Consider the following 13,660-nt stretch of genomic DNA (forward strand, 5'->3'; position numbering starts at 1 on the left):
TGCTCATTATAGCTGTTATATTTTTTATTATTATTTTAAAAAACGTACAGACATGTTAAATGCAGCTCTTGGGCCAGGCCAAAATAATATTGTCAAACAATGAACCGGTTCATGGTACAGAAAATGTTGCTGACCACTGATCTACGTAGGTCCCTAGTGGTCTAGTGATTAGAGAGCATACATAGGCTTGTTATTATAATTATTATTGTTATCGTTATTATTACTAATGTGATTATTGGGCTGGGCCGCGAGAATATTGGCAGACATTAAACGTTCACGGTACAGAAAAGGTTTCGGGCCTGATTTAAATCATGCACTTTTGATTTATTTTAACAATTGCTGCTATCTGGTTGTACCTGTAGGAACTGCTGTTGTTGCTGCTGCTGCCCCTGCTGGCCGCTTTGCGCCACTACAGCCGCCTGGTTGGAGGAATCAGTCTGACCCTGGGAAGGTTGCGCTGGTTGGAGAGTCAGTGTCTGTGTTTGTCCTCCCTGCTGATGAAAGATAAATGTAGAGATGAATTTTTAAACTGTCACAATGCAGATCACATTAAAACGTTTATCCTTACTTGTTGACCACCAAATGGGTTGTAGGCAGTGACCATCGGGCCCATTAACATGGAGGTGGGAACCATGACGGCACCGCATGCCATCGGAGCAGTTACAAGTTTGGTCACCAGCTGTTGCCCCGCTGGAAATCTAAGGTGGAAAACAAAATAAGAACAGTTCGTTCCAACACAAACCTACCACAACACCTTGACTGAATTGTAAAACACGTACCGGATCTGACGGTCTTGCGTAAAGGTGGCCACCGCAGTGCCTTGTTGCGTGTTGTTCTGCGGCAGACTGGTGGTGATTTGCAAAACGTTGTGTTGTCCCGGCTGGGAGATCATCATGGTGTTGTAAAGTTGGGTTGGCACAGAGTTCTGAGTCTGCGGCTGGGCCTGAGGGGCCTGCTGAGACTGACGTTGGGTCTGGAAAGGGCAAAATCCAAAAGGGGAACACAATTCATATCATGTTTTTTCTTTTTTCGTATTTCACCATTTTTTGGGGTCTTATTTATTTTTCTGCAATTCAACACGTAGACATTCAGAAACATGGTCAACCAATTATAAGTGACAGCTCAAAAGCGACGGAATGCGGAAATGACTTCCAGCAGCAACATTTGAATTGTTTAATGCAGGGCCAGAGATTGTGTTGCAATTAAATCTATTTAGTTCTATTTGGGGAAATACAAATGCGAAACATGTGCTTTTGATTTCTTTTTACTGTCCGACGAATGCTGCATATCCAAACTATGCTAAAAACAAAAAAAAGATTATAAAAAACAGAGTTTCAGACCTGCTGTCCCAATTTGTTCATGTGATCAGTGAAAACAACAAATCATATGATTTTCAGCATGCTGTTTCAGCTGATAAAGATCAACATTGTTTTGAAAAGAGGTTACTTTAGGCTCTCTATATGCAAATAGCCACACCCAAATGAGCTGTAGCATAGGGATACTATAGGGCAGGGGTCTGAAACTTTTTTGACTCGAGGGCTAGGTTCACATTGCAAAGCTTAATGCTCAATTCTGATTTTTTGGGGGGTAAAATCGGATTGTTCACATTTGCAACTAACTGTAACTTGTATGTGATTTCCTAAGTGAATGCCACAAGTGTCCCGCATGCACAGAAGAGGGCATGTGACGTCACAAGCAATGCACAAAGTCTTTGCTCAAGTACTCATGGATTTTAATTGCGGAGCGTTGCCCCACAAATATTTATTCAAACCGAAACCTTGCTTTCCCCTAAATTGAATGTTCTCCGTGTGGTGTGATTTGAATGTAAATATCGTTAACTACATCTTGAGGATAGAATTCATACATCTAACAGCGAGCATAAGCCAAGCCCACCACAGTATCCAAGTCTCACAAGCGGAGCAAATATAGCGGCCAAAACAATAACAGCGAGCGTCTCTTAAGTCGATATTACTGATAGCATAGCCATATCATTTCTTCTGGAATATGCAAACTTATCTCAAAGGTCAGGAGAAAAGGGTTTCAATTAGTATACGCAGAGTTATACTTATGGCTACAAGGAGTCCAAAGATGCTAACCTTGTAAGGGTGGAAGCAAAATGTTGGCGATCTATGAGAAAGTCAGAAGCCTTGTCCAATCATGCATAAAAATAGATTCAGATTTGTGAGAGATAATGGTATATAGAGGATATGCAATGAGTGATCCAGTATATCAAATTTATTAAAAGAGAGGTGTATATTCCATTTGTTCCAAGTCTTGGTTACATCAAATTGATATACGGGATCACTAATTGCCTATCCCATTTTTTCCATAATTTACTATTTTTACTTTAATTACGAAACACCACCTTAGTTCTTTGTCATATACTAATGAGGGGGCAGTGATATACTCAAGTAAAGTGGAGCTAAAGCTGTAGTAGCATACAAACTTCGCGTGGTTACCGGGGATATTTAGCTACCGTAAATTCCAGACTATAGAGCGCACCAGACTATAAGCCGCACCCATAACTTTTTGAGTAATTTGGCACTTTTGTACTTGAAACAGGCCACACACATGTATAAGCCGCGGGCGCCTACAGTAAAACTTGCAAAAGTCAAAAAGGGACACATTGTAAGTTCCACTTGTATGGGGTTTTGGGGTTTTTAAGGGTTATTGATCTATCTTCGTTATTCATTATCCATTATCCGTTTTCGGTCAGTTCATTATACGCTACAAAGCCTAGGAGCCGGGACACTTACTCTCAGCCAAAAGGCTAAGCTAAGGTCCTAGCCCTATAGCCTTGTTGCGATCATTGCGAATGCACCGTTCCCGGAGGTACTGCAATACCGGGCCGATGCGTGGAGTGGACAGAGCAAGCTCTTATTCCATCTCCGGAATGCAAAAATCAAAAGGCCAAGCTAAGGACCTAGTATCTAAGGCCAAGCTAAGGACCTAGTATCTGAGCCTTGCTACCAAGCTAAGGACCTAGCATCAAAGCCTTAGGCCAAGCTGAGGACCTAGCATCACAGCCTTGCTAAGGCCAAGCTAAGGACCTAGCATCAAACATCATCGATAGTGTACAACTTTATAACCACAGTCCACATCACAAATAGCAAATGGTACCCGTAATTAAAGTATGATGCAGACTTCTAAAGTTGGGGTCCCGTTGAAAGTAATCCAAGGAAACAAAATGTATATTTCCAATGTTAAGGGTGGGAAAAATAAATATCTGCTATTGTCCGCTGCGACAACAGACAGATCTGCCGGTAACTCAGCTTTACCACATTTCCCATCAGGCCGCGTTTTCGCCGCCCCTATATTTGATTCGTCCGTAGAACACATAACAGAATAAATCTCTAAAATAAATACATTACAAAAATATACAGTTGCAAATACATATTATAGAGTGCTTCGAGGTCCTAAGATTACCCACAATGCATTGCTGGCGGTCATTTTGGAAGTCCACAAAGCTTTTCACTTCATTGTTATTGTTCAGCGAACCAGTTCAGATTCAGATTCAGATTCAGATCTACTTTATTGTCATTCTAGTACACGTGTATACAGAACGAAATGTCGATGCATCTGACCCCCACAGTTTCCTTGAATGTACAGATATAAATAATGTTGTATTGTATTTTGGCTACGTATAGTATTTTACCATAGTGCCGATAGTGCAAGAAGAGTAGCTAACCAGATGTGCAAAATGGGCAGTCAGGTTAACAAGTCAGGTACACAGTAACATTAACACTGTAACAATAACGCTGTAATTACAATAGTGCAGAGAGCAATGTGCAAGGAGTGGCAAGCTATAAAAAAAAAAAACTGCCAGTAGTGCAAAAAGTCAGATTAGCAGCCGTTTAGATTTAAGTTAACTATATGTTAGATTGACCATTTAACAGTCTAATGGCCAGGGGGACTAGACTATTGCGGAGCCTGGTGGTCCTGCACCGCACACTGCAGTACCTCTTCCCAGAGGCTAGCAGAGTGAACAGTCCATGATGGGGGTGAGAGGGGTCCCCGGTAATGTTTTTAGCATGGGATAGGCAGTGCTTCTGGCCAATGTCCTGAATGGAGGGAAGTGTAGTCCCGATTATTTTCTCTGCTGTCCTCGTTACCCTCCTCACACTACCCCAGTCGGTAGCGCTGCAGCCTCCACACCACACAGAGATACAGCTGGTCAGGATACTCTCTATGGTGCCCCTGTAGAATGTAATGAGGGAGGGTGGGGGCAGGTGGGCTCTCCTCATCCTCCGCAGGAAGTACAGGCGCTGCTGTGCCCTCTTAACCAGTGATGCAGTGTTCACGGACCAGGTGAGTTTGTTTGTAATGTGCACCCCTAGGAACTTGATACTGCTGACAACCTCCACAGCCTTGTTGTTGATGCAAAGTGGGGCATGGTTGGGCTGGTTTTTCCTAAAGTCGACAATGATCTCTTTAGTTTTGTCGACATTCAGGACCAGGCTGTTGTCCCTGCACCAGCCCACCAACTGCTCCACCTCCTCTCTGTAGGCCAGGTCGTTGTCATCCCTGATGAGGCCCACCACTGTTGTGTCGTCAGCATACTTCACGATGTGGTTTGTGGCGGACCTAGGGACGCAGTCGTGTGTCATCAAGGTGAACAGCAAGGGGCTTAGGACGCAGCCTTGGGGGGAGCCCGTGCTGAGGTAGATGACATCTGAACTGTTCTGACCTATCCGCACTGATTGGGGTCTGTCACAGAGGAAGTCCAGCAGCCAGTTCCGCAGGGGGGTGTTGAAACCCAGGAGTCTCATTTTGTCTACCAGATGTTGTGGGATGATGGTGTTGAATGCTGAACTGAAGTGCGTTATTGTTGGCTGTTGTAGCCGAGGGGAAAAGGGTGGGAAGGGCTTCTTTAGACTTCCGAAGTGTGTTTACAATCAGGGGATTGAAGCTCAGGAGAAAAGTGAACGGCTGGCAGCTATCAACCGGTCGAATTTGCCAAAGCTTGACTGTGTTCGTGTTTGTTCTGACCACTTTCTGACAGGTAAATTGAATTATTTATGATGTAGAAATAAATTTTAAAAAGGTTATGGGACATGTGTACTTCATGTACATCTGTCGACACCATTCAAGTATGGCTAGGTTAAATACTGTAGGTGTTGCTTCTTGAGTAACATTTCTGAAAAAATATTTTTAAAAGATTAGTGGTGAGTATGGAACAGACGTTTTTGATTTAGGAAGAAGCCAGTAGGCAGGTTTCTGTGTCACAGTAGTGGTCTCCCTCAGTCTTGTGGCAGCTTCAACATAGAACAAAAGGGAAGCAACATGAGAACAACATTCCCCTAAACCTGCAACACAGTTGCAATGGGCACACAGAATCGATGATGACTTGTCAACAATGATCCATGGTTGTAAACTTGGCTGAGACAAACTCTGAGAATGTAGAACTTTCCCTTTCACAATCTTGTTTTCATCACCTTCGCTTGTGTGCACAGACACATCCTGAACCCAACCAGACACAAATCTGTCGTAGGCTTCCATACTTTTGTAATTTTGAAAATCCTTCAGTTCACAAAAGGGACTTGGGTGGAAAATAAGATAGTTAACAAGTTCGATGTAAGTCACACACAGCAACAAATCGGGATCAGACTTCCAGTCCTTGTTTTTAATTTTGTAGGGATCCAATTTTCCAATAAAATGCAACTTCGCAGCGTACCGCTCGCGTGCTTGCTTGTCTAAACTCTCCACGTAGTTTTCCATAGTGTTGATGGACAAAATCCGTACACAAACGAAGCTAGTTGAGTAAATAAATAGACAAACTGAGTAAATATTTGCTCCTCTCGCTATCACTGCTCGTAATCGACAGACTTCCAAGATGGCGGCACGAAGCCGTGTTACTATTTTTAGCACAAAGCGCGGAGCCCTCTATACATGGTTACACATATTTACGAAGAAAGACGGTACACCGAGAGAGTTTTCAAAGCTTTAATAATAATAATAATACAACTTTCATCCCAAACCGTGCCTTTGAAAGGTACCAACACGCTAGTAGGATCACGCTCGCAATGTATCAAACATAACTGTGAAAAAAAAGTGCCCCAGAAAAGTAAAACTCACGGAAAATCATCTTGAGCTAACATATGTAACAGTAAGGCTCACGGCTAGGACTTGACTCAGCTTGCTGAGAGCAAGTATCCCTGCCTCTTGGCTTTGTAGAGTACGATATTATGACCAAAAGCAAATTATTGATAAATAATATAGAACAATATGTCTCCACAAAATCCCCCTCATACAACTATCGCCATCAGGGGCAACTTTCTCAGTATCGGAACGCACCATAACTTTACAGAAAACATGCGCTAAAACTTAGAGATTGCAGTCTTTCTCGGCGCACATAATCAACTGATCTCAATCTTACCATTTAGATACCTGCGCCGCTGGTGGCCGTTAGAAAAATTACATAAATTTGCCGCTTCACTGAATCAACCGCAGGGCTGGACATTTGGGAAAAAAGTAGCGGCTTATAGTCCGGAATTTACGGTAAATACTGCAAAACACATAAAATAAAGTTATCCTTTAATTTTAAATAAATTACTTATTATTATTTATGCACATTAAATACTGGGATCCACTGCATACTCCAATCTCCGACGACAAACCTCACATCAGACAAAGTTGATGGCCAGAGGCTCACAGTACCATATTCTCTCACTGACAACTAACAGAACCTAGCCAAACAGCCATGAAGGTAATTTATTTATTTATATATATATATATATATATATATATATGTATATATATATATGTATATATATATATCGGGTGTAATAATAGCTTTTGTTTTATTGAAATATGTGTATAGTTTTTGGTAAGTGTCCTGCAATGATGAGTCCAACAGTGCCATCTGCTGGTGTGGGGTGGGGTTTGTTGGCAGTTTTCAGAGGGAACTGCTACTGGTAAGACACATCTTTTGGTGCTCCACAAAAGAAGTTAATTTTAAACATTATAACCCCAGCTGACAAATCTCTCAACATGCACAGTAATGTGATTGATATTGTCAAGCTGTTTGAATTTTGTTTTGTTTTGTTTCTGTTTTACTAAAATGTAATTCCCCTTGTAGAGATCAAAGCCAGCAGAAAAGCTATTGTTGTGACTCATTCATTTGCAGTAACTGTAATAAAAACCTCATCATCCAGTCCAGCGTGAATGTGGATCTTTGGTGGAACAAGTACACCGCGGTTACATTGGTGCCGTGACCCGTGACTTCTATCAAACTCTCAGAACCGAGGACTGTCCTACCTGCCACATCAGCTCACAGTATTTGAAATTTTAGTTACAGCGTTATCGTTAAGCTCATTACCGTGCAGTGTCACAGTGATGCAGATAACTAAGTGTGCTATACAGTGACGTGTTACGCAGGCTGCTGATTTATTTTGTGATTTTGACTTATTTACATTTTTTTCTGTTAATCTTTGAAACATGTTTAACCAGAGCAATGTGTTAGCTCCACAATTTGACACACCTATTCACATTGGCAGGGGCAGGGGCATGGTTACCCCCATTCCCTTTGTTGATAGTTCTACCCCAGGTGTTGCTACACATAGAGTAGAGGCAGTTTCTAGTGTCAGCACCTATAATGCAGCTGACCAACATGCCAACCTACCTTCACCTCAGGTCAGACCCACATCTACGCCAAATCCCACGAGTGACATTTCTGAGGGTGTAGCTGATCAAATGACAAATATTATTCAGGAGATAGGACATAAATTGGCTGATAGCATTTTCTCACGCATACAGTCACACAATATAATAGCTCCTAGCTCTGCTGCCACACAAGATGTAGCAAACACATTGAGTCAGCCTAGTCATGTGTCAGATGTATCACAGGTTCAGGTGGTTATACAGAGAAAGGTTAAGGAACCACCGTCATTCATTGGGGATGGCTCAGACTCAATAAAAGTACATGAGTGGGAAGATCTAATGCGGACATTTATTAAGAAGAGTAATGTGAGGCTTGAAGAGCAGGCAGAGGAAATCATTATGCATTTGAGAGGAAAAGCTAAAGATGTAGTTAGGTTTGGCATTAGAAACAGTAATATAGACGTCTATACCAGTCCTGACATGATTTATAGTCTTCTCAGGAAACACTTTAGCTGTACCAAGTACTCTGCTGTCCCTTTAGCTGACTTTTACTCAACCTTGCCCAAAGACCAGGAAGACCCCTATGACTACTGGCTAAGACTAAACAGAGCAGCTGATCTTGCCTCTGACTGCTTGAGAGAGCAGGGTAAAACATTTGACAACCCTGAAATTGAGGTAACTCGCATGTTTATTAGGAACTGCCCTTGCAAAGAACTGGCACTCACGTTCAGATCCAAAACCATCGATAAGTGGTCAGCATGTGAAGTACTAGAAGTGCTGAATGAATACCACGCTGAGAAGAGCTACAAAGCAGCTTCCCTACAACAATCTGCGAATAGGGCGGAAATTGTCATACACAAAGCTGAGGTGAGCCACAGTCAAACCCTCATGCACGAGCCACCTCAGACTTCGAGCCCACAGTATGTCCCTCTAACAGACGTTATTAGTATGTTGGAGAAAGTTCTGCTACGTAGTGCCCCTAACTAGTTTCAAGAGAGAAGGCGAACTCCAACCAGGCGACCTGGAGACAGAATTAATGGTTTCACTGACAAGCCATGTATCATTTGCAAAAAAGTCAAACACAGTGCTCTCTCTCATTGCCGAGACAAAAACCTTTGCTTTCACTGCCATGCCCCAGGGCATTCTCGACGTGATTGTCCAGTGAAGAAAGCTGTCCCACTGCCTCAGGGAAACTGACTGATCTGCGCTTAGGGGAGAACAGTGCAGATCAACTGAGTATGCCTCCCACCACTAATGTGATGCCTGACATGCAAGATAATAAATCAATTTATGAGTTATACAGCAACACGATACCTCCATCAAAGAAGCTGATCTTTCAGGGGTTTCAGAGAATAGCGGAGACTGACGAACTGTTTTGCACACCTGTACTTGTGCAAGATGGCCCCACTTTCAGAGCGCTGTTAGACAGCGGGTCGATGGCATGTACAGTAAGTGAGGACCCTTCTGCAGCAATTCCCTGATATGATGAGTTACACGGCCAATAACTATGTCATTGTAGGCTGCGGTGGACACCAAGTTTCTCCCAGAGACATGTACGACATTCGCGTCACAGTTTACGGATGCCAAATGATAATGCCAGTAATGGTTGTGCCAGGCCAGACAGAACAGATGATCCTTGGCAGCAATGCCATCAAACATATTTTGACTCAATTGAAAAGCACTGACGGCTATTGGAGATTAGTTTCCACTCCTGACAACGGTCTGTCCGATAACCACAGTCAATTCCTGTCAATGCTTACTAACACAGAGAGATGGAGAGGTGATTGCATTCCAGACAAGGTAGGGACAGTGAAAATCAAGAGTTGCGTGACGCTGGATCCACGGACCGAGTACGTTATTTGGGGCAAGTTACCTGAGTCGGCCGGGATGTCAGCGGGCAGCACAGTGGTCGTTGAGCCAACCCAATCTAAGGCTAAGCCCAGACAAGTCCTTGTCGGACAAGTTGTTACTCCACTCTAGGGAGATGGATGGGTACCTGTTAAAATATTTAATCCTACGGACAGAGTTGTGGTGCTGAGAAGAAACAGAAAAATTGCAGATGTGTCTCCTTGCATCGCAGCGGAAGACCTGCCCAGTGCAGAGGAGGTCAGGTGCAACGTGCAGAGTGTACAGAGCTAAGAGGTGAAACCCAGGTCAGAAGAGGACATGATGCATACATTGGAAGCTCTGGGACTGCAAGACATTGACCTGAAGTCATGCGAGGTTTCGCTGCAGTGTAAAAAAAGCTCCTTCATATCATCGAACAATTCGAGTCAATCTTTTCTCGCCATAAGATGGACTGTGGAGAGGCCAAAGAGTTTGTACATCGTATCCACCTTGTTGATGATAAGCCGTTCCGTCTACCCTACAGACGTATACCACCAAGTCAGTATGAAAAACTGAGGACGACTCTGAACGAGATGGAAGAGAAAGGAATTATTCAGAAGTCGACTAGCGACTATGCATCTGCGCTTGTTCTCATATGGAAGCGGAATGGAGAACTCAGGGTATGTACTGATTTCAGAAGGCTTAATGCGAGAACTATAAAGGATGCCTACCCACTACCGCATCAAGCTGATGCTTAGGCCGCACTTGGGGGAAATGCCTTTTTCTCCACGATGGACTTGACGTCAGGCTACTACAATGTCCCCTTGCACCCTGATGACAAAAAGTACACGGCATTCTCATCAACCTTTGGGCTTCACGAGTACAACCGGCTCCCTCAGGGACTTTGCAACAGCCCAGCAAGATTTATGAGGATGATGATGTCGATATTCGGTGATCAGAATTTCATGAGCCTATTATGTTACCTCGACGACCTGATGGTGTTTGCACCTACAGAGGAAGATGCACTCCAACGCCTGCAGATGGTGTTTACTCGCCTCAAGGAACACAAACTCAAGCTTGCACCCAAAAAGTGTTTTTACCTCAGACGGACTGTGAAATTTCTTGGGCATGTCATCAGTGAGGACGGAATTCGGACTGAGGAAGTAAGAGCGATAAATGACATACAAGTCGCTGACATTATGGAGTCTGACGGTAAGACGCCGTGCCCTAGTAAAATCAGATCTTTTCTAGGCATGGTGATGTATTACCAAAGCTTCATTGAAGCATGTTCTGCAAAGGCAAAACCTCTGTTCAGGCTCACATCAGAATCTGGGGCCCAGCATAAGCGCAAGAGAGGCCGCAAACTAGTGAGGAAAGGTCAAGTGAAGCTGACGCCTGCTGATTGGTCCGATGCATGCCAGAACGCATTTGAAACACTGAAGCACGACCTTGTGACAGGTGTCACTCTGGCCCACCCAGATTTTGATGCGCCGTTTATTCTGCAGGGATCAGAATGGAGATTTTCATTTTCAGCTGAAATAGCCAGGGTCCAGGAATAAAGCAGGGCGGAAAATTCTGATCCCTGATTCTGGCTGTCGACGCATCCTTCGATGGGATTGGAGCAGTCCTGTCACAGCTGCCACCTGGTGGGAAAGTAGCCAGACCAGTCGCCTTTGCAAGTAAAACGCTCTCTCGCTCCCAGCTCAACTACCCTGCACACCGGCTCGAATTTCTTGCCTTGAAATGGGCAGTATGTGATAAATTCAGCCATTGGTTGAAAGGAAGACACTTCACCACGTGGACTGACAATAACCCGCTGACATACATTTTCACCAAACCAAGACTTGATGCGCGTGAACAGCGGTGGGTAGCGAAGCTAGCTGCATACAATTTTGACCTGAAGTACATTCCCGGCCCAAAGAACATCGTAGCCGACGCTCTGAGCCGTGAGCCATTTGTACGGTCATGTGTGGGTCATCGCCCTGTTAACGACCCCTATAACTCACTGTTGGACCAAGTCAACGGAGTGAACAACAGTACTTTGCAAGAGGTGTTCAGAGTATCCAACAATTGTCACGCTGTTGTAGACGAGAGTACTGAGTCAGTAAACAGGGCAGTTCCACCAGGCACGAATGGTTCTGTGACATCAGAAGAAGTTACTGCTGTCCTCAGTTCTCAGTCCACTGGCGGCCTGGGTCAAGTGATGGGAACGGGTGCTAACTTCAATCTTCTGCAGAAGGAAGATCAGTCAAAGGCACTCCCACAGAGTCAGCTTGTTGGTTTTCAAGAACAGGACAACACAATAAGCAGAACCATGTACTTTGTGCATAGGCACAAGAGACCTACCAAGCGTGAGCGAGCTGTCGAGTCGCCAAGTGTGATGAAACTACTGAAGCATTGGAGCAGACTCACCATACAGAATGGCATGCTCTACAAAATAAGGAAAGATCCTCGCATGGCCAAGAAAATCTTCCAGTTTGTGGTGCCTGACTCATTGAAACAGAAAGTCACAAGTACACCGCGGTTACACACACACACACACACACACGCACATATATATATATATATATATATATATATATATATATATATATACACACACACATATATACATACATACACATATATACATACATACATACATACACACACACACACACACACACACACAGACACACACACACACACACACACACACACACATGTATATATATATATATATATATATATATATATATATATATATATATATATATATATATATATATATACACACATAATTTTGGGGGGACCGACACCATTTAATTTAAGACAAAGTTCAACAAAACTGCTAAAACTGCTCTTGAGAAAAAAAGTAATCCTGCAGGGCATTTTATTTCACCATGTGACATTTAATAATTTGATAAAGACTATGAAATAATAATAATGCCAGAGTTTGGCCATATCAACAAATATACCACTTTTGTCACCCCCCGCAGTAAGTTAAGATCGTTTAGGCTCATTTTGGCCGTCAATATTTAAAAAAATGGTTTCATATCAAAGTGCAAGTTCTTTTGCAAAAATGTCACAAAATAATACATGAGAGAGCGGCTATGTGTACAGAGATCTGCCCATTCCTACCACTCACACATTAGCGTTTTCGGGGTTTTACAGTATGTTCTGTGAGTTATCATCGTAAAGTGTCTCAATAGTGAACATAGATTGTTAAAAACGCTTCCAAAACACCTTGATTGTATACTGTAGTTGAGACTTTGCTTCATATATTCTGTGCCGAATCAAGGGTGTACTGTGTTGCTTGTGCTTCGTAATTTACTAAATTGGAAAGATGCAGAGAAGATTATCCATTGACCTTATTTTATAACGAAGTAAGATGTACTCATTAAAAGAGCCATATTCCCAACCACTGATATGGGGATACCAATCTTTATTGCCACAAGCCAGTGTTCACAATTCAGCATTTGAGTTTCCACCTTTTTTGAATGCACCTGCATTTTCCTCACCTGCTGTTGAAGGCTCTGCTGAGGAGTAGGAGCCTGCTGCTGGATGGCGAGCTGCTGCGTTCCCGAATGTACAGGGTTTATAGCAGTTTGTGGCACCTGATTGCTTAAAGGGGTGGCCTGCTGGACCGGCGCCACCTGGGGGAGCTGCATGTTCATCGCTCCACTCTCCTGCTGCAACAACATCTGCAATGAGTAAATGTTTAATTTGTGTACACACATTCACGGATTGATGAGAAACACATGATTTTGTGGGAATGCTCAACTATTGTGTGTGATGATGGTTTGGAAAAGAACGAATACATTTGGGATGCCTCTGGTTCTACGTCAATAAATACATTTAAATAGTTTGCAACTTTGTAAAATCTGGGCAGAGATAGTTCCTAGTTACATTTTAGTTTTGTGTACAACTGACATTTATATAAGTATGATTTTAATGCAAATAAAACCAGTAATTATCTAATGGTCTCATAATGGTGCTGCATTTAAATAGGCTCGTGTCGGTTGAGATGGAGCCAGTTTGATCACCTGACTAGTGATGCAGCTTCCCTCACCACACAAAAGTAACGTCAGCAGCAAAATTAAGGTAAAGAAGACATTCCGGTTGTGGCTGTATAATTTTAGATGGCACTCAAATTTCCCGTTCGCGCAGACTACTTACTTACTGGCCGCAGTCCAGCTGTTACAGCTTAAAACGAGTTTTAGAAGGAACTCTTAAAAGCTTTAATTATACATAG

The 13,660-nt window shown here is 43.1% G+C and overlaps 1 protein-coding gene and 1 pseudogene across 5 annotated transcripts in view; both read right to left on the reverse strand.

Annotated features, from left to right (window-relative positions):
- clockb (clock circadian regulator b) overlaps positions 1-13,660 on the reverse strand; it is a 37,975-nt gene that overhangs the window by 8,673 nt on the left and 15,642 nt on the right. For 2 of the 5 annotated variants that reach the window (XM_088342674.1, XM_088342673.1), the window contains 4 exons: positions 12,927-13,109; positions 780-973; positions 569-698; positions 357-494 (listed from right to left, as the gene is read on the reverse strand). In XM_088342674.1, coding sequence (XP_088198800.1) covers positions 357-494; positions 569-698; positions 780-973; positions 12,927-13,109 — 645 coding nt within the window. The remainder of the gene's footprint in view (positions 1-356; positions 495-568; positions 699-779; positions 974-12,926; positions 13,110-13,660) is intronic. The other 3 variants (XM_088342677.1, XM_088342676.1, XM_088342675.1) reach the window with 3 other exon arrangements.
- LOC148361864 (U2 spliceosomal RNA) lies at positions 2,811-2,986 on the reverse strand (annotated as a pseudogene).

Source organism: Urocampus carinirostris, chromosome 8 (genome assembly GCF_059441175.1).
Source record: "Urocampus carinirostris isolate Australia breed hairy pipefish chromosome 8, RoL_Ucar_1.0, whole genome shotgun sequence".
In the NCBI taxonomy this organism is placed as follows: domain Eukaryota; kingdom Metazoa; phylum Chordata; class Actinopteri; order Syngnathiformes; family Syngnathidae; genus Urocampus; species Urocampus carinirostris.